Genomic DNA, 22474 nt, shown 5'->3' with positions numbered 1-22474 from the left:
GCTCTGCTTTGTACACATGGGGCCAGCCACGGGGGGGGGGGGGGGGGCGGGGGGGGGGGAGAGAAAGAGAGAGAGAGAGAGAGAGAGAGAGAGAGAGAGTGCTGCTCTTCAGCATGAGTTTGAAGGCATGTTACTTACAAACTATTTAGAGCCAGGTGCTGGTGGCTTATGACTATAATCCCACCTACTCAGGAGGCTGAGATTTGAGTGAGGATCATGTTTTGAAGCCAGCCTGGGCAGAAAAGTCTGAGACTTGATTTCCAATTAACCAAAAAGCCATATGTAGAGCTAGCTCTGGTGCAGGTTGTAGTGTGCTACCCTTATGGGAAAAAAAAAAAAAGCCCAAAGACAGTGCCCATGCCATAAAGCAAGTCTTGGGACCACTCCCTCAAAAAAAGGTTTAGACAACAAGGTTTATTTTTTTTTACCATATTATTTTCTTTTTGCAGTGTTGGGAATTTAGTCCAAGGTCTTCCTTTTACAATTCTAGACAAGAGCTCTTATAATTGAGCAACACTCTGCCCCAAATTTTATGGAGCAACAGTAAACAGTAAACAGCTAACTTGTACAACAATTCAGTATGAAGGGTGCTAAAAATACTGTTTTCTGTAGTAGATGAAAGAGTGTCTTTCCTCCACCCGCAGCTATCTTTTCTCACTTCGTCCCTGTTGGAGCATTAGGCATTTTTTCCAAGCGTCCAATACCTGCTTGTGTGATTAGATATACTACTGCATAAAGAAAAGTGCTCAGGCGTATCATATTTCCAGTTATACTGACCACAGCTTCTACCCTGTATAAGCTCTTCCTCTTGAGGAAGCCCCATGGCCCCATTTGAAAAAAAGAGAAAAAAGTACCCATGTGCTTTATTGGAGATGCACTTCTAAAGCTAAAAAGATTTTTCAGGTCTTTCTTTTGCTACTGTACAAATTCTTCCACAAAATAGGATGATGTCTGACCCTCTGAAAGACAGAGCTGCTCGCTCCCTGAAGAAAAGCGGGAGCCTGTCCTCTCTAAGAAGACATGAATTTCAAAGGAGCATACATGGACAAACCAAAGAGTGAGTAACTCAATATCTGATGACTTCACTTTTTGGGTCAACAGGCTCATAATATTTAGCAGGAAGAAAAAATAAAACATTTCTTTAGAGGCATAATAGGAGAGAAAATGGGCAGTACCAGCATATATATATATATCTGAAAAAGAAAGAACACCCTTAATATATATGCATATATATATTAAGGGCATTCTTTCTTTCTCATTATATGATAACTCTTTGCTGGTTGTTGCAGTATAATTCGTGGGCCAATACTTTATAAGTTACATTTTTTTGGCTTTTGCTCTCTCCTAAAGAGATGTATCAATGTTTAATACTTGCATGACATATCATTTTGACTGCACAATACAAATTACCTGATGCAGCAGCTGATTAATTAATGATGGGCTTCCCTTGTCAACAATCTCCACAGGATTGAAGGGTGTGGTGTGATACCCCATGTTTGGGCAACAGGAGTTGCTGTGGTTTATAAAACAGAACAACTGAAATCATTAGAATTGTGAAAATAAAACCTTCCTGTGCTCAAGTACAGTCATGTATTTACTTATAAATCCCCTGTCCAGCCCTGGAAGTTTGCGATTACAAATATAAACACTCTCAGTTACAGACAGAAAATTGAATATAAAGGAGTAAAAAAAAAAAAAAAAAAAAAATCCCAGCATATGTGAAAGGAAAGATGGGAGAATAGCTGATGCTACAACTTCCCCCTCCAAGCCCACCCCTTTCTGAGTGCTATTTCTGTTTCTCATTGGTGGATGTGAGCAGGTATTTCCAATGACAGGCACTGGAGGTTCAGCCTTGGGCAGGCTCTGAGCAGTGTTGAACAGATGTGCTTCTCTCATGTTCCTAAGATGGAAACAGAAACCAGGAGGTCAAGTTACTTTCCCAGAATGATACAACATAATACCCAAACTTTGAAGAGAATTGTTCCACTTGTAGGTCATGACAAAGGCTAGAGACTGAATGGTCTCTCTTTTGCCTCGAATGAAAATTGAAATGACATCATGTATTCAGAACTTTCAGTGTGGATGCCAACCCTCTCCACATAAGCTTGCTGACAACACTGAACCTACTAGGTCATTCTCACTATATGGGCTTTTCCCCCACTTAGTTACTCATAATTTAGTGAGCTACTACCCTGTTCCAATTGTTAGACTATACGTTGAGTAACTGTAGGGTTCTAACCTAGAGAAGATCAGCCTTTCTATAAACTGGGCTATTCAGTACTTCCTTTACACAGTTGCTTGGGTCATTTAGTAAAAGTGACCAAATTGCAAAGGACTGGACTCATTAATTCTTTTGAGCTATTTTTGAACCACACAGAAACAGGCCTTGCTTGCATGAACCTTGCAATCTGGTGGAATAGACAGAGTAACAAGCACTTTAAATGTGATGGGTTTATCCTGTGATTCCAGCCTCAAGCTACTAACAGGAATTAAAACTGATGTTGCCACATATCCCTCATTTAATACCTGAGGAATAAGGCCAGATGTTAGGAGATCAGAGCTGGGGATAAGGTGTCTACCTCCAATTAAAGCACCAATAAGAGCTAACTCAGACACAACTTTCCTTACAAAGCAAAAAACCCTTGGAAAACAGAAATGGCCATGCATCTAACTTAAACCGTAGTATTCACTAATGGTGTGTTTCACAGATTATTAAGCAAGTTCACATTTAATATCTATGTGATTCTTATAAAAACCCTCTGAGTTAAACACAGAAGGTATTTCTGTTAGTTCTAATTTATTCTTATAAATTTGGGTATGATGGGAAGGGTATTAGAGGATTGTGTTGGAGAAAACTGGCTCACTTCTAGAGGAAAATTTAGTTGGTCTCTTACCTTGTGCTATTTGAATGACTTCACTGGAGATGGGATATTGCAGTGTAGAAAGCTATAAAGCCAATAGAGGAAATCATGGGACAATCTTTCGTGTTTGAGAAGTAAGTAAAAGTATCTTAAATAGGATCCCAACGTGAAAACTCAAACCATAAGGCAAAAAAAAGATAGCTATAACTGTAATTAAACTGAGCACATCTGTTTAACAAAGTACATAATAGATACCTTATTAAGCAGTAGAAGATAACATACTTTTAAAAAGTTTTCGTGCTAAACATTTTTTAAAAAGAAAGAAAATCAAATTTAAAAATATGGGCTGGGAAGGTAGCTCAGTGGTAGAGTGCTTACCTTGCATGCATGAGGCTCTGGGTTTGGTTCCTCAGCACCACATAAGCAGAAAAAGCCAGCAGTGGAGCTGTGGCTCAAGTGGTAGAGTGCTAGCCTTGAGATGAAGACAAATAAATAAATAAATAAATAAATAAAGGAGCCAGGCTCTGGTACCATACTTATGCCTGTTACCGTAGCTACTCAAAAGGCTGAGACATAAAGATACAGGTTCAAAGTCATCCCAGGCAGAAAGTCTCTGAGATTCTCATCTTCAACTAACTACCAAAAAACCAGGAAATGGAGAAGTGGCTCAAGTGGTCAAGTGCTAGCCTTGAGAAGAAGGGAGGGGGGGAAGCTCAGGAGTTCAACCTCAGAGTTCAAGCCCAAGACCAGCATAAATGAATAAATAAATAAATATTAAACAAAGACCATAGCAGTGTTCAGAAGCAAAGCCCATTAGACCAACCAGAATAGGAAGAAATATCCAAGTGTACTTGAAACCAGAAAAATGGGGTCAGGGGCATGCCTCGAGTATTAAAATATCTGCCTAACAAATGGAAGGTACTGAGCCGAAACCTTAGTTCCATTTAAAAAATAGATAGTACAAGTTAAAAGAAGGTACCATTTTGCACCTATCAATGGAAAAGCATAAAAGAATAGTACCAGATAGTTGCAAGACAATCTACAATAAAAACTTGCGATTCATCAAAGAAATCTAACAATATTTAGAAAATTCAGTTCTTTGTAGTTCACAAAAGGCCAATTTTGACCACTTTATGTGTAACTGCCCTTAGTCTCCTTTCTCCCTCAGCCCCTACAAACTCCCTTAACCTGTTCCATCTTTCCTTTTCACTTCAGTGCTCATTTCCTCATATAGCATCTATCTGTTATTATCTTACTATTTACTATGTTTTTACTATTTCATCATCTGTTTATATTGCCTATTTCAGTGTCTATAGTGGTTCTATTTGTTTCCTTCCCTCACAAAGATATAAGTTCTAGCACCACAAAGACCTTAGTTAATTTTTTTCCTGATCTGAAAAACTTAGAACGATGCCTGACACAGAGTTGTCCTTTCAATATGTATGCTTAGACCATTGAATAAATAATTATGTTGCATGAATTCCTGAACAAGCAAGTTGTTTTGCTCACCAACATGCTAGACTCACTGCCTTCTAGGCTGGGAATGTGGCCTAGTGGTAGAACACTTGCCTAGGATGCATGAGGCCCTGGGGTTCAATTCCTCAGGGCCACATACACAGAAAAAGCTGGAAGTGGCGCTGTGGCTCAAGTGGTAGAGTGCTAGCCTTGAGTAGAAGAAGCTCAGAGACAGCACCCAGACCCTGAGTTCAAGCCCCAGGACTGGCAATAAAATAAAAGCCTTTTCAAGCCTGGCACAGCCTTCTATATGCATTACACCCATGGTTTTCATTTTGTAGGCATAAGCTGTATAGACAGCAAGTACTAAAGTGTTTGTTCAAGTGTCTAATACAAGTTACACTTTTGCGTTCTTGCTGGAAAGTCCTATTGTGCAGCTAAAGATAAAAGAACAGCTTCACTTGTGTTGGGAACACATTCTGCTAAGCCACAGCCATGGTGCACTCACAGCCAGCATCACCTCTCTGGTGCAGACTGCAGAAGGTAAGGTAGCTTCAAGGCTGTGCACTCACCTCAGAACTGCCCTACAGCTTTTACTCAATAGCCTTAACCATCATGATCTCCCTTTCTCCTTATACATGATTTTGAGCCTACTATTCTTCTGACACTAATTCTGATCTTCTAGTTATAACCCCAAATTGTATTTTGTCAATCACCGAGAATTTTTCAAATATACCGGAGCTAAGCTTTTCACAGGATATAAGATTTATGCTGTGTCTTTCAGAATCAACCCCACTCGTGACAAATAGATCCCACAAGGCTGTATAATTTTTTTTCTTTTTTTTTTGTCTTATTTCTCAATTCTTAGAGTTACCTTGACTTTTCTCGCCACTACATCATACTCTTATTAGTAAGTCAGGGTCCATAAAGTAAGTAAAATATCTTAACACCAAATTTAAAATCCAGCTCAATTAAATAGTCCCAAAATTAAACTGTCTTTCCAGACAAATAATGCCACTACATATGGAGAAAATATTGATGTGCTTTTGCTCTTAAGCACAAGATTGAAAAGAAAAATCAATAGATGTTCTTAAGTGGGAAATTCCATAATAAGAAAGTTTCTAAGCCTATTTTTATCTTCTATTCTGCATCTGTTTCTTAAGTAACAAGGAGTCTAGTTTATCTTGCATTACTTTGTATGATGCACTATGGACAATAAATACTTGCTGAAAGAAATTTTTTAAGAATAAATGTACAAATATAGAATTGGAAGCTCTCCTTCCCTCCTTCCCTCCTTCACTCCTTCCCTTCCTCCCCATCTCTCCTTCCCTCTCTCTCTCCCTCTCCCTCTCCCTCCCTCCTCTCCTCTCTCCTCTCTCTCTCTTTCTCCTCTCTCCTCTTTCTCCCCACCTCCTCTCTGCGTTGCTAAGTCTGTCCATTGGGCGGCAGCACATGACTTTAGTAACAGCTTCTCCTTCCCTCTCCATAGGCCCCACCCACCTCCAGGGATACCAATAGAATAGATGCTTCTAGACGTTTCTTCCCACTGTTCAAAGGAAAAGATGGTACTTTCAAAGTTTCCAATCTCCTCCTTTAATGTCTCTAAGGCTAGTAATGCATAAAAATATTACTTCTTACTACCCCTTCCCAATGCCTAGGTGCATAGTAATTCACTGTATGTTTTTAAAAACAAGTAGACTGGAGAAAGGATTTTAAACGTTTTCACCACAAACAAATTTGGTAAATGCTTGAAGAGGTACATATGACTACTTCCACTCGAATATTACACAATGTATAAATACATCAAAATATCACATGGTGTGCAAATATACATAGTTGTTAGGTATGAAGAAAGAGAAGGAAGAAAGTAAAGAAGGGAGGGAGGGAGGGAAAGAATGAGCAAGAGAAGTGGGGAACAGAGGGAGAAAAATCCGGATAGATAGAAATGAAATGCCTGAATTAAAATGATTCTTAGCCAGGTGTCTCTGGCTCATGCCTGTAATCCTAGCTACTCTGGAGGCTGAGATCTGAAAAACAAAGTTCAAACTCAGCCTGTGCAAACGAATCTGTCAGCCTGTGCAGACAAATCTGAGAGACTTGACTCTATTTAACCAGAAAATAAAGCTTGAAGTGTGGCTCATGTGGCCTATTGCTAGCCTTGAGCACCAAAAAAAAAGAAGAAGAAAAGAAAGAGAGAGAGAGAGAAAGAGAGAGAGAGGCTAAGAAAAGTATAAAGCCCTGAGTTCAAGCCCTGATACCTGCATTCACACACATACACACATACACACACATACATACACACTTACACAGAGGATTCTTTCCTCATGATAATTAGATGTTATGGCATCTGGTGAGATTTAGTTGATATTATTTTTTCTGTCTCAGACAATCATAACAATAAGACACGCCTTTTATTCTGTATAATTTAGAGATTAGTCAGCATGCAAATTTCCAAGATATTTTTTGAGAAAATTGAAGTTCATAAAAGAATAAACATGTCCTAACATTTTTAAAAGATTTGCCTATCTTCTGCAACTAATCAAAACACACAGCACAGTAGTTTTGAATGCAGATAGACCAGAGTGAGTATCACAGAGAGTATCTCATCCAAACAAAGGGGAGGTGATGGTCAGCAACAGCTGATGAAACTTCCATTGAAGCTCCTGGATGCCTGGATTCTAAGCCACATCGTCCTCAGCAATCACAAGAGAAAGCAGTTGGCTACATTTTCAGTGTCAGCCAGCTATGACATTGGCACTTCCTCTGGTTATTGTTTTTTTATATAATTGCAAAAGAGTCAATTATTTTTAAGAAATAGTTATACTGGTCAAGAATTGGGAAATTTTAGTAGAGTCTAAGTTGTAGGGTATCTTGTTTTGAGACAAATGCATTAGAAAATCATAATGCTAATTTTGTAGTGTTTGCTCAAGACTTGCTGCTCAAGTCTTGCAAGGAAGTCATTAGGCCTCTGTCTTAAGGCAAGTTGGAGAGAGGGGCAACACTGGTAGACTGTGCACTCTGCATCTAACCCTAGCCCAGAAAGTATATACACAGCATGGACACTCATCCTGCTATTTGTGATCCTTTTCTAACAGGGCTACTGCTGTCTTGCACAAATATCTGAGTTCTTACACATGCTGGTTAACATTTTAACACTTAGAATTCAACAGTGACGACAGTAGACAAGTTCTCTGCCCTCCTGGTTATGGCAAAGCATCATTCAATCCGTTAAGTAAACAATTGGGAACACCGTATAGGAACAAGTACCACAAAATGAAAGAGTAAAAAGGAAGGGAAAGTGACCAGGGTCTGTCCCAGGCAGTAATATGTTGTCTCCACCAAGCCTTGCTCCCTTCCAATCAGATCAGGTGAGGCAAATCGACACTGGAGAAGTCCTCTAAAACTTGCTTGGCTCTCTAGATTTTCAGAGCAGGCATGTTTTTGTAAAGATTTTCTGAAGCTGGAGTCCCTAGCACTCTTTTTCTGAAATACAGCCATATGATTTTAGAGCAATAGAAATGAGAAGTGCTACTTTATTAGGGTTTTCAGAAGGATGTCTCTCTGGGGAAGTCACATTTGAGCCGAGAGAAAAGTGGTAAGATTAGTGAGGCCAATATTTAGGGCAGAGGGAGTAACACAAACGAGGAGGGCATAGAATGAGATTGGGGAGCCAGCCAAAAGCGCACATCTGGGGTCTGGAGACACGTGAAAGTCTTTGGATTTGTTTCTCAGAACAATGGAAATATACTAGGGAATGTTTAGTGCGTGACTTAGTGCCTCAACCATAAGCTCGACCAGGAGAGATTTCATGTTGCTTTGGTGGGTCAGGCCCTTTTAGATTCCTCTTCCCATTTGAAGGAAAGAAAACATGGTGCCTTTCTATTTTTTTTTTCATTTTCAAGTAATTTTTACAAAATTTATTCACATTTTCTTACAATAGTTTTAGGTTTACAAAACTGTTGAATGCGAAGTAGAGCTTCCATGCACATCTTACCCACCTCATGGCTCACGTATTATACCCTAAACTAACTGTGGTGGTAGTATTTTTTCACGAATTACAAATGATATACCTGCAATGGAGTTTACAGCTAATGTCATGGGTAAGCTAGATGACATTATGGATTTATCCCTTAAAGAGATAACACTGAATTGGCTAGTGAGTCCTTTGTGAAAAGGATTAAAGGTTCAAATAACAAAGTCTAATATCACCAAAGAAAAAAGAATTGTCCAGTAACTCGATGACAATCATATCAGCCAATTGTATTGTTCAAGAAAAAATATTTTCTGTTGAGTATAAAAAGTAATTTTTGCAAATGACTCACTAGCCAACACTCTGGTTGTTTTTGACAGTAGCTTTTTCTTCATAAAAATGAATTCCAACTCTCTCCTCAGCAATTGTTCCTGAAATCCCAAATATTAACTAAAATTTATGTGAGATTTATGAGTTCCAATGGAAAATTTGCATTAAATTTGTTCACGGTTACTCTTTTTCCCTGGAATAAATTAATTTGTTCAGTATTTTCACCAGTTTATCTCCATTACTTTGCTGTTACTGTTCAGGTGCTAGGGCTTAAACTCAGAGTGTTTCTTCTTGCTTAGCTTTTTGGCTGAAGGCTGGCACTTTACCACTTGAGCCATACCTCCTTGATTTTTGTTGGTTAATTGGAGATAAGGGTCTCTGGGGATTTGTCTGCCTAGGTTGGCTTTGAACTAACTGTGATCTACAGATCTCAGTCTCCTGAGTAGCTAGGATTACAGTCGTGAGCCACAGGTACCCAGCATGAATTATTTTTAATTCACTTTCCTTTCTAAAACATTATACCTGCCTTGGACATATTTTATCAATTGAAACCTTTTCTTTCATAAACATCAACAGGCTGAGAACGCATTTTAAAAAATAAAATTGAAATCTGGCTGCTAGTGATTCACACCTGTAATCCCAGCTACTCAGGAAACTAAGATCTAGGTATCATGGTTAAAAGCCAGCCCAAGCAAGAAAGTCTGTGAGACTCTTATCTCCAATAAACTACTCAGAAAAAAGCCAGAAGTAGCACTGTGGCTCAAGTGATAGAGTGCTAGCCATCAGCAAGAAGAAACACAGGGTCAGCACCTAAGCTAAGAGTTCAAGCAACAGGACTGGCAAATAAATGAATAGATAAGCAAACAAACACATAGAGTTGACTATAGCATTCTGTTTGCAATGAGATCATTAGTCTAGAAGAATTATCATTGGAAAGTCTAATTACATTTACAATGTTATGATACATAATAAGTCAATTGAGCACTATCAGTGCTCTCTGGTAGTTAACATTATAAATGTTGCTTTTCTTTTTCCTTTTTTTTTTGTCAATTGTGGGACTTGAACTCAGCCTGGGTGCTGTCCCTGAGCTCTTCAGCTCAAGGCTAGCGCTCTACCACTTGAGTGGCAGTGCCGCTTCCAGTTTTCTGGTGGTTTATTGGAGATAAGAGTCTCACAGATTTTCCTACCGGGCTGGCTTTGAATTGTGATCCTCAGATCTCAGCCTCCTTAGTATCTAGGATTATAGGCGTGAGCCACTAGTGCCCAGCTATATCCTTTTCTTTGAGGACTAGTCTTAAATAAAGCTGCTCATCAATAAATAGAAAATATATTTGAATGTTTCTAAACCAGTGATCTAAAATTTCTAATTCCTTCTTGAGGAGTTGGGAGGGAAGGGATGGTAGGGGAAAAACAAAGGAGGAGGCAACAATGCTTGATAAGAAATATACTCATTATCTTGCTCATGTAACTGTAACCCCTCTGTACAGTATTTTCACAATAAAAAACTTACAATAATAATTAATTTAATTTAATAAGAACTCTTAACTTACTAAAATCCTACCAAGCCCATATTTAGCTTAAGAATACATGCCCATCTTACAGACATTTTTAGTATTTTCATCTCTTTTGTCTTTTTTCAAGTACTATCTTACTTTTTTATACTTAGCTATTGTTCTCTTCCCTTTGACTTTCCAACCCATCTCATGCTAATGTGACATCTATCAAATCTTGGTATTTATTATTTCTTTGGGATTTGAACTCAGGGCCTTACTGTTTTCCTTAGCCTTTTCACTTATAGCTGGTACTCTACCACTTGAGCCACTTCCCTATTTCTAGAATTTTATTTTTTTAAAAACATAAATAAGTGAGGCTATGCAAAGTGCTTAATAGCACTCAGTAGCAAAGTGCTTACTTAGTAGGTATGAGGCCTAGGGATCTCTCACCACACTCAAGAGGCACTAGGACTATAAGTAAGTTTAAAATGTAGTCTTCCATTAGAAGTTAGAGAAGTTAGAAGTTAAGAGTGGATAGAGACACTGCTAGTCTTTCAAGGTGCAGAAAGCAATAGACTAAGCAAACATTTTCCTTCTGCATGATAACAGCTACTAGGTTTGCGGCAAAATATCCAAAATCCTATTCGTCAAAGCCTCCTCTCCTCCACAAAACTAACATCAAGTTTCATATTCTATTGCTTATAACATTTAACTTTTAAATAATAAAATTTGTTCTGTTAGAACCCTTATCAGTTATATCTAAAGTTTCTTACAATGTTCTAATTAAGAAAAGGAAACCAAATGAGTTGTCTAAGCAACATACAAGTGTACTTTTCTCCTAAATGAAAGAAGTCTGGACGAAGGCAGATCAAGTCAGGGCTTCCAGGTGTCTGAGGTCATCTCAAGATCCCAGAAGCAGAGCTCTTGGCATCATACCTTCATTCTAGTTTCCTTTTGGTTAAATTGCCATGTTTTGTGGTTTGGTTTTTTTTAATTGTTTGTTTGTTTTTGGAAAAGTTTTCTCAATATATCTACCCATCAATTTCATCTCTAGCTAACTGGTTCATAAGCAATATAGCTATACCAGTCCAAAAGGAGACTGGGAATGTTCCCTATTTTACACAGAAATGTTCCCACAGATTTAAGCTTCTGTTACCCAATCAACTCTGGAAAGCCATTGTCAATCTTTGCCACAGTACTTATCATACATTTCACTAAAATACTGGGATGCTGGAAATAATCTAAGTGGCCTGGAGAGCAAACTGTTAAATAAAATGCAGAATGCTCATATATTAAGTAGTGCTGTCCTGATAGTTAAAATATGGCTTTAGGGCTGGGGTGTCACTCAGGGGGAGCACTTGCCTAGCATGCACTAAGATCTGGGTTCCATTTCCAGTACCGGGGAACAAAAAGTGGTTTCAAAATATGGCCATTGTCAAAAATGAACTATACATTTTTGGCATGGGGGTGGGAGGGGTGGGGAGGTGGGGGAGTGGTGAGGGAGATGGGAAGAGATGGTAAGGGGAAACAAAGGAGGAGGCAGCAATACTTGATAAGAAATGCACTCATTACCTTGCCCATGTAATTGTAACCCCTCTGTATGGTATTTTCACAAAAAAAAATATGGCTATTGACTACCCTTTATCAACATGGAAAATTTTCTGTGATGCCTTTCAAAGGGGAAAAAATATTATATATGCAATGATCTCCTATGTAAAGAGGTTTTAAAATGTTAACTATAGTTAAGTAACCACTAGAGTTAGTGAAGATTTTATTTTGTAGTTTTTCTTTCTACTTTCATGTGTGACTTGTTTGTTTTTTTTTACAGTGTTCTTCCTTGTTTACACTATTACTGTAGAAATAAAAAGACACTGAACAAAATTACCTTCAATAATTCTAGGGTAAAAAAGCAGCCCGTAAAACTTTTTCTTTGCACATCAGTCTTTATCCCATGGGCACCTTGGGCTGCTGCTGCTGCCACTGCTATTCTTTTCTTTTCTCTGTTTTGTTTATTTGTTTGTTAGTGGCAATTCTGGTGTTTGAACCCAGGGCCTAGGCACTATTCCTGAGCATTTTTGATCAAGGCTAGCACCTATCACTTGAGCCATAGCTCCACTTTAGGCTTTTTGGTGGTTCATTGGAAATAAGTGTCTCATGGACTTTCCTGCCTGTGGTTTGGCTTGGATGCTCAGTTCTCAGATCTCAGCCTCCTGAGTAGCTAGGGTTACAGGCATGAGGCACCAGCACCTGGCCCATGGGTTTACATGTCCTTTAGATGCCAATTTCACAGCAATGATGTTGTAATGAGCCTGGATTATTCATCCTTAGTAACTTTGAACAAAGCAATAATAAGGACTACTTATTTAAAGATCTCCATTTGTTTTTTTATCTTAGATTTCTAAACCCAACGAGTATGAGCTTTGTGCCAACTCTACTTTCATTCCTGAAAACTGTATAATATTAGTAGAAAAGAAGTAATACCATCTGTATGTTTGCGCATGCACATTTAATTCCAGTAGTCTTGCCCCTACTTTCATTCTGTCATACTTTTCCACTGGAAGTTAAACTGGTATCTGAAGTCTAAGTCTGCCTTTCATACATGGGCAATGTTAAGCCCTTTTCCTCTTTGCTTACATCTCAAAAATTGGCAGAATATTGACTCTTCCACTTGTGTTGAAGGGTGTTGTGAAGGTCAAATGAGAAGGCTGACGTGACATGGTTTGCAAAGTCAAAAGCATCCTAGGGCACTTTGGCTTATCTCAGAACCAAGGGGCCTATGTGGTTAGGCTTTTGAAGCCGCAGTTGTCATCTTTGGGACTGCTCACAACACCTGCAGCCACTATGGCAGGGTAGGTTGGTTGCTACTTCAAAGAGCAACAGAAAATTGAGGGAAGCAGGTGTTCTAAGAAAGAAGACCCAAACACTAATCCCAGAAATCTATCTGTGGAGATAAAGGCACTGGAAATTTCTTGCATTGCCTTCTGGAACTGGGCAGAGGAAGGGGAGCAAGGGAGTAAACTTTAATTCATCCTGTACATTGTATTGCATTAATGGATTTAAAATTACAGTCTATGATTTTTTTCAAATATCAATTTTCAAGAAGTTTACTAATTCCAAAGAAGAGAGAACTTAGTAAACTCCTTAGTGGGTTGGGGTCAGAATAATCACAAAGATGGAAAAAAAAGTCTCCTACACATTTAATGAAAGCTAAAACATTGTCTATTTAGAAAAGTAGTCACTGGGAACATATGTGCACACCACACACACGCACACACACACATATTATTTTATCATCTCCTTGAAATGACATCTGTTGTAACTTCCATTTTCACAGGTGGAGAAAACTTGGGGGAGAGAGTTCTGAGACCTATTAGTTACAGTTGACTTTTCTTTGAGCTAAGCTGAATGAAGGTGCCGGAGGAACATTAGGCCCTCTGCTTGGCTCTCCTGTTTAGCACCTGCATGAGCTCATATTGCCGTGGTGACCAAGCCACACTTCTTTCCTCATGTTGAAAGGGCTGATGGATGCTTAGTGACTTTTTGCTTGGGTAAATTGTGGTTTCTATCACTGTATAGGTGAGTTTCTCCCTTTTTTATACTAAGAGGATTTGGTGAAATCATATAATCATAGTGAGGTTTCTATAATACCCCATTTCTATGCAGATTTCTTTTCCTATATATCCCCAGTCCCACTTGTGAGCTTTGTCTACTTTAAGAACTGCTTAGAAACACCTGGGTGTTAAATGATCTGATGGCAATGGCTTTTGAAATACACACTTCATTATCCCATAGACATAGATCAGCCTCGCATCAGCTAGTGGATAATCAGATGACCTGCGTAACTCAATGGTCTTCAACCACTACACTGAGACCTGCCCCTAACTATAGTGATGGTAACATCCCTTGTTGCCATTTCTAAAGTGAAGGCTTTAAATATATCACTGCCATGTTTATATAAGTCTCAATCTGCAAATTTCTTAGGGAAAATGTTACCTTTGTAAGAATATGGTCTTCAAGCAATATTATGGGCTTTGTTGTTGCTAGAATCATGATTAAACTGCGTTTTTCCTATTGCTTTTAGCTCTGTGAGTATGGTGTCTTATATGGATGAACCGAGCCAGCATGAAGCAGTCTCTCGCCTTACAGTTCAGATGGAAAACACCTACCAGTTAGGTGTGTTACTCTTCATTCAGCCTTGTATTTGATTTCTAATTTGCTGACTGATGTATACATCAAATGATGCCAGATAACCTATCATTTTTTTCAATCCTAGCATGAGCAACACACAATGCTTGCTTTTCTCTAGCAACACACACTGCTTGCTTTTCTTTAGCATGGTTTCTTAAAGATCAAGAAATTGCTCTCCATGTGGCACAGATGTCTATAATCTATGATTGAATTAAGAACTTTATTGGGTACTTCTGAGTGGAGTTATTATATTGCTACATATGTAACATATGTAGGAGTTAACCAAAAGATAGAGACAGAGAGAGTGTTGATGTATTATCCCAAAACCTCAACCAATGTTGTTGATAGTGACAAGAAACAAAAAACTAATGCAGAGGCAAATGATTCATAGTCCCTTGTTGACAGAGATGTTTATCCATTACTATTGAGGTTTTCAGTTTTTGAAAACAAAGATCTTTGCACCTGCCCCTGTTCTCCCAGGTGCAGTCCACTGTGAGTATCTTTTCCCATTCATGCTTCTTTGTAGACAGACTTGTTTTTTCTACATGTGGACTTGCCCACTATTATCTCAATTCATATATAATTACTGTTCTGCAGAAATCCCGTGGAGATTTACCAAAGGGCAGGAAAAGACTCCATGGGCCAACGTGATTCCACTGGTGGCTGTTAAACCAAAGAAAATTATAAACGATTATTCCAGCTTACTAGGCTTGTGGCCAGTTTTCTACAGTAATTCCCAATGCTACATGTACTACAGGGCTCTCTAATTAGTTTTCTGGTGTTTCCACGGTGCTTGTAGTTAGCTAATATTTCTCTCATGCAGTATTCTTCTATAGGCTTTCTGGTAGCCTTGCCAGATTTCTTTTGGAGTTGTTGATCACCATTTCTGACCCATAACATTTTGCTGAAGCTGATACTGCCTTCATAAATGGAACAAGTACCTGATTCTGGGATAGCAGAAAAACCCTGATCAAAATCCCACTCAACCCTCTGAGATTAAATTCAGGAAGTGTTTGGCCTGTTGAAGACTCAGAGAAATCCATGGAACCTAAACCCTTGTAAGGGCAATGGTAGCTTCTGACATCTTGCTCCCACACCTGAAACTAAGAGAATAACTGAATCCTGAGGTTATCATTTGAGTCCTAAATTCAGCTGGCTGCCTTTAGAGTTTTCAGTCAGGCAAACTGTGTTTGAGTCAAGCTTTCCCCGACTCAGACTGCAATCAGAAGTTTTTAATCACTGACAGCCTATGCCTTAGCTGTAAATGCTGAAAGACGTTGACTCTGATTTCAAGGAGACAAAGCAGTTGAAATTAATCCCTTATGTTTCTTCTTCATAAGGCTATATTTTCACAACTTACTTTTTTTCAAATACTCTAACTGAATCATCTAAGTTTTAGAAGTGCTTATTATTGGCCAAGTTAGAGAAGAGATTGTTACAATAGCTTGCTATGAAGTGATTGTTAAAATAGCATACTATGGATAAAATTGTTGCATATTTTCTTAATGCTTGTGTGAATTATTCTTTTGTGATGAAAGGCCTTTGTGTTTGACTGTTCACATTTGTAAGCATTCATTTAGCTGTTTTATTCCTAATCAAAACTGAATTTTTACTTCTATTTGTTTGGGGGTTTATTTTGCCCATGAAGGGCACTGTAGGGGCCTGTAATAAAGGCTTTTTCAGATTTTCATAATGTAACACCAACCAGAAAAGAGGAATGGGGAATTAGTGAAGACAACACAGCATGCTTAATTAATTTTTTCATTGTAGTTTGTGTCATCTAAACAAATCTCAAGTAAGTGGCATATCTGTCCTTCCTTTATGTAAGTAATTACAGCTAACAAAAATGAGGATGAAACATGAGTGTAGTCAATGAGCGCAATAAGAGAAATTGAAGAAGGGAGATTTTTAATAAAACACTTTATATTCATCACTAATAAATTGCTGAAATGAGTATGAAAGAAAGCTGGGCACTGGTGGCTCATGCCTGTAATCCTAGCTACTCAGGTGGCTGAGATCTAAGGATCATGATTCAAAGCCAGCCTGGGCAAAAAAGTCCATGAGACTCTTATCTCCAATTAGTTACCAGAAAACTGGAAGTGGCACTGTGTCTCAAAGCAGTAGAGCTCTAGTCCTGAGTGAAAAAGCTCAGGGACAGTGCTCAGGCCCTGAGTTCAAGCCCCATTACCAACAAAACAATAAATAAGAATATGGAAGAAAATATGAACTGTGGCTTTGATATAACTGAATTTGAGTACAAGTTTGTGCAAAGTGATTAACATCTCAAATCTTAGTTTTTCCATCAGTCAATATAAGAGTAATAGTCTATGTCACAGGGATGCTGTGAGAATTAAGAAAAATATACATTTACATTGCCTCTGTGTTCATTGTTATTGCTCCTGAACAAGATGGACCTTACTGAAAATAAAGGCATCTCATGCTATTAGTGTAACTTCCTATTAATTATGGAATAAATTTTCCACAGACCCTTTTCCAAAGCTATAATTGAAGTGGTACCTAATTATTTAAAACCCTACTTTTAGCCTGGTGCTTGTGGCCCACGCCTGTAATCCTAGCTACTCAGGAGGCTAAGATCGAGAGGTCACAGTTTAGAGCCAGCCTGGGCAGGAAAGTCAGTGTGACCTTTATTTTTAATTAACTACCAAAAAACCAGAAGTGTAACTGTGATTCAATTGGTAGAGCACTGGAGTTGAGCATAAAAGTTTAGGGACAGTGCCCAGACTTTGAGTTCAAGTTCTAGGACACACACACACACACACACACACACACACACACACACACACACACACAAAGATGGTTCCCCAAAGCTCTTAGGTGATCTCTGATGCTCAGAAATAGGCTTTTTATTTTATGGTGCTGCTCCTGGGGCTTGAACTCAGGGCCTGGGTGCTACACCTGAGCATTTTTGCTCAAAACTAGTGCTCTACCATTTGAATTACAGCTCCACTTCAGGCTCTTGGTGGTTGTTCATTGGAGACAGGAGCCTCACAGACTTCCTGTCTGGCCTGGCTGTGAACCATGATTCTCAACCTCCTGAGTAGCTAGGATTACAGGTGTGAGCCCAATGCCTGGCTGATGACTCCCTTTTTGTCACACTGAGACAAGCTGCCTGAGAATGAAACCAGAATGATGAAAAGTAGATCCTAAATGTAGAGAGGGTGAGGGAGAGGGAGAGGGAGAGGGAGAGGGAGAGGGAGAGGGAAAATACTACAGTTCAACTTCCATGAAGGGCTCAAGTCCTATCTCTAGTGTCAGGTTATGTTGGGCCAAACCTGTGAGTCTCTCAGGACCCTTCCTGACAATGCGGGCCCCATCGTCCCTCTACTTATATCTTCTCCCATTTGCTACCTTCTAAGAAAGGTGAATTCTCTCATCCTTTCCTTCAGAATTCCATAACAGCAGCAAGACTAATAACAATAAACATCTAATGAGTGTTTCATTATGTTATACATACCGTTATAAACATTTTTAGTATTTCATTTCATGTAATCCTAACATGAAAATGCATAATAATTCATATTACCACAGAATGAAGCAGTTGAAGCACAGATATGTTAAGTAACCTTATCTTTAGCTATTACCTCTTAAATCTATTTTAATATACTTTTTGTCCTGATTCTTCAGGACTCGGCCTTTTGATTTCTAAACCATCTTTCTTCTCCTAAAGAAAATATTATTTCAAAAATAAAGAGACAGAAGATAAGAAAAGAAAAGCTTCACTGTTTGCATTATTTGACTCTGAGAGGTAGCCTTAGGAGTTTATATTAGAAGTGAAAAGCTGAACATAGACACTTGCTGTCACTTTGAATCTGAGAGAGGCACTGGATGATTCTGAATGCATAAGGGGAAAGGCCACAAGGAAGTGAGATAATAAAATTTCATTTATATATTTCAAAGCTTTCAAAATAGAATCTGGCCTCTGAAAGTTAAAAATGAAAACTAAGCAAAGTACAGAAAGGACATTTTTGTGGCTAGACAATGGGAACTCCCGGAACCAAGGACTCCAGTGCCACCAGGATTCTGTTTCCATCACTGACCTGTGTACAGCTTTCGTCCTTCCCTGTGCCCTGCCCTCCCTCCAATAATGGAAAAAACACAGCATCTGGCATTCTTACAGGACATAGGTCATAACAAGTGAGAGGCTGACGCTTCTATTTCTGGTTATAGTTTGAAACAAAAATTCTAAGAAAGAACTCTAATTGGCCTGGCCTGTGGCAGTGCCATTTCTGAGCCAATCAATGAAGTTCTGTGTTCACAGGAGGCAGTACTGAATCCCAAAGAGCCCCAAGACTAAAAGAGGAAGAGAATCAATTCCTAGAGCAAAAAAATGCTGGTCCCAAACGGAAGGGAAGAGCATGAGGCAGACAAAATATCCACACTAGAGGAGCTGGCTATTTTCTTTTTTTTTTTTTTTTTTTTGGGTCCGGTCATAGGGCCTGAACTCAGGGCCTGGGCGCTGTCCCTCAGCTCTTTATCTCAAGGCTAGCGCTCTACCACTTGAGCCACAGCGCCACTTCCAGCTTTTTCTGTTTATGTGGTGCTGAGGAATCGAACCCAGGGCCTCATGCTGGCAAGGCAAGCGCTCTACCATTGAGCCACCTTCCCAGCCCCATAGCTCGCTATTTTCTGAAGGGAACCATACATACAAATACATTATTACAAGTCACAGCTAAGTTCCCTGTGAATGTTTTGTGTCAAATAAAATCATCTGTTATGAGGGCTTGGTAGGAAGAAATGAGAACAAAAAGGGTAACAATTATTTAATTTAATCTAGGTTAATGGTATCATTTTAAATTTTCTTCAGTTAGACTTTATTTCACAAGAATTTGCAAATAGAAATCTTCTAAAAGATCCACAGGAAGGTGACACAGTAGAAGTATCCAGGAGCTTATTTAGAGTAAGCAGAATTGAGTAGAACTGATAGTCCATAGACTGATAAGTGATCATCTCTCTTGAATACACAAGAGGTTCCCCTAGTGAAAGGAAACTAAATGTCCCTGTGATGTCCTCTGTTCCACTCAGATCTCCTGGAAGAGGCCTTTGATTAAATCCACCTGGAATTTTCTTAGTATGCCATGTTTCCTTAGTCGTTGACTGATATAGTCATGACAAACAAGCCTCTATTAATAGATACTATTAAAAGAAAATTAGATATAATTCTTGATTTCATTTCTTTCCTTTGTACCAACTCTCCAATGATTGAGCCCGAGCATGTATGCAAATCATACAATGACATGGTGATAAGCAGAAGGATAATATTAGCAGATACTAATACTCTAGGATGTAGGATAAAGCAGATTCACCTGAAGCTTTGATCAGAATGTGAGTGGGAATATAAATTTTAGAGTCAAGGAAATCAAGGTTCATCCTAGCTCTGCTCTCTCTGTTTAATTTTGAGCTTAAACCTCTATTTTTCTACCTGTAGATGAAGATAAGAGGGTCTCACGTCAGTTTCCTACTGAAAGATTATGTAAAATCAATAAAGGTAAAGTGCTTATCACAGAGGCTGACACATAAAACTAGTTAACAAAACATAGCCATTATTTACATGATCATTATTGGCATGATCTGAGAATGTTTAATTCAACTTAATTTCAGTCATACAATAAACATTTCCTATATCTTCAGCATTGAACTAGATTTGAAAGAGGAAAAACCAATCTTGTTTGCCATTTTACTAGAGAGAAATGCAGGTATGTCTTAGCTGTTATCAAATGGATTAAGAGCCAGGATAGTGACAGGGAGAGTGAGGAGAGGGATAGCTTCCCCTAGGAACCTAGGGAAAGTAGAAGACTACCTGAAAAAAAAAAGAGATTCCAGCTAGACTTGAAGCATGGTGAATATTTTTCAGAGCACAGATGCTTCATTGGAAAGACAAGAGTAACAGCAAGGACACATGCACACCCTTCAATAGGTAGATGGGACCACGGGCCTAGAGCAGCATGCACGCAGGAAAATCTAGTAGTAGGAAGAGCAGCCACAGATTGGCTAGGACCCAAACCATGAGCCTCATTAAGGGGGATGGCCATTGGAAGATTTGGGCTTCAAGCATTTTCTCCAGTTGCAGTGTGTATAATGAAGGGGAGCTAAAAGAGCAAGGGAGCTGGTGAGAAAGATGTTGAGATTGTATGGTAAGCAGTCATTAATGAGCCTTCAAATTGAGAAGGAAGTGATAAACAGAATTGATCACTTCCTCCGTAGTCTGGTGACTACCTGAGACTACTCTCTACTCATTTTCTCCCAGAGTACCTGACTAGACACCTAACTTTCTTCTTAAATAAAGGCTACCCAAATAACAAAAGATCTCTTCATGTTTCAATATTCTTTTGATAAGCCTATGAAATGGGTAGATATGGGTTGAAGTTACCTCTTACAAAGATATTTCTTGTGTGTTTTCAGGTCCTACTAAACATTTTCCTGTGGTCACTGTCAATCATATTTTGAAAGATGTGCTGACTAACTATCTACAAGAAGAAGACTATGAACCAGAGCTCTGCAAACAGATGACTAAAACTATTGCTGAGGTACATGAGTATACAAGTATGATTTGCCCAAAGTGTTAACCAAAACTACAATATTTACTAAAAGTGCAATCCATATTCTACTTCTTAACAGAAGGAAATATTTTTCTAGTACTTGTTAAATGACAGTTATATTTTGTAAAAATATTTGTTAGCTCATATGCCTTATCTGTGGCTTATAATAAGCCCTTGTTTAAAACAATCATTATGTATAGTATTTGTGTGTATTTTGTATTAAATTTATACAAAACTTCCTATTGCTAAAAAAAAGTTCCTGTAAAGGATATAATTTTTGATCACTGATTTTTCTCTTCACCATGTAAACCTTGCCATCAAATGAATTTTTATCAATTAATGTAGAGCAATTTGTTGTGGTTTCCTTTACTTTTGTTTTTGTAACAAATCCTTTAATAAACATTCATTACTAGTCATATCGCAGGAATCTGCAGAATATAAACAAGAACAGGATAATTCTAATATCAAAAATTTTTGAGAGATAACCATTTTTAGATATGTTCAAAGAACATAATAATACATTAAATTCTGTACTTTGAATTTGGTGTTGCTGGCTATCATTCCAGCTACTCAGAAGAGTGAGATCTGAGGATTGAGATACAAACCAACTCAGCCAGACAAATCCAAGAGACTCTTTTTTTTGCCCCCAAGAGACTCTTATCTCTAATTAAACAGCAAAAAGCCAGAAGCAGAGCTTTGGCTAAAGTGGAAGGATACCAGCCTTGAGCAAAAAAGCTAGGGGACGGTGCCCTGAGATCAGTCCCTAGTACCAGCACACACACACACACACACACACACACACACACACTACTAACAACAACAGTAATAATAGTAACAGTAATAATAAACTCTGTGCTCTAGGTTCCAATTGTTTAATGTCTCTTAGAAAGTGTACTTTATTCCTGGCTTCACCATTTTGTCTCTGGACGTCTTACTTCACAAGGGCAGTAATTAGAGGAAATCATAGTTATAGTTCTACAGCAATTACTGAAAGTATCTATAATGTGCCATGCTATTTTCTTAAACTAAATCTATAGTATTTGTGACAGAATTTATTGAGTTTCAATGTACCTAATCAAAAACCCCTTTCTTTTTCTTTTTATAATTTCTAGGTTATTAAAGCCCGAGTCAAGGAATTAATGATTCCACGGTATAAGCTAGTTGTGATTATTCACATCGGACAACTGAACAGTCAGAGCTTACTTATTGGAAACAGATGTCTCTGGGATCCTAAAAGTGATACTGTTTCATCCTATGTTTTCAGAAATGCTTCTCTCTTTGCGCTTGCAAATGTGTATGCAGTTTATCTTGAGTGACTGAACGGCACTAGAGTTCTTATGCTTTTAACTCATGAAATGGGCTGTCGCTATGTACACAAATATTGTACTGCCATAAACTTTAAGAAAGAAACCAAACTAACATTTCAATAGCTAGGAGGCTTTGGACTTTCTTTTTTAATGCTTGTAAGTATTGGAAGAGGGAAGGGTAGCACCAGAATGAATCTTGTTTATCCAAAGCAGTAATAGACTGTTTTCATAAACATAGTCTTATTAGATATTACTTTTGGAACTAATTATTTTAACCATTTGTTTAGATAGTTAGACTTCCCTAGATTACTAT

General features: G+C 38.4%; 1 protein-coding gene across 1 annotated transcript; it reads left to right on the top strand.

The window, feature by feature from the left end:
* Nucleotides 1-944: 944 nt before the first annotated feature.
* On the top strand, nucleotides 945-22170 carry Dynlt5 (dynein light chain Tctex-type family member 5). Its single transcript, XM_042679694.1, has 4 exons — nucleotides 945-1057; nucleotides 14191-14282; nucleotides 20718-20842; nucleotides 21967-22170. Exons 1-4 carry the CDS (start codon nucleotides 945-947, stop codon nucleotides 22168-22170), a joined length of 534 nt encoding a protein of 177 aa, XP_042535628.1.
* Nucleotides 22171-22474: the final 304 nt, after the last annotated feature.

The sequence above is a fragment of the Dipodomys spectabilis genome, unplaced genomic scaffold, assembly GCF_019054845.1.
Source record: "Dipodomys spectabilis isolate Male_0828 unplaced genomic scaffold, ASM1905484v1 ptg000002l, whole genome shotgun sequence".
Lineage (NCBI taxonomy): Eukaryota > Metazoa > Chordata > Mammalia > Rodentia > Heteromyidae > Dipodomys > Dipodomys spectabilis.
The sequence above is the reverse complement of the archived record's forward strand: the minus strand, read 5'-3'. Positions and strand labels throughout refer to the sequence as shown.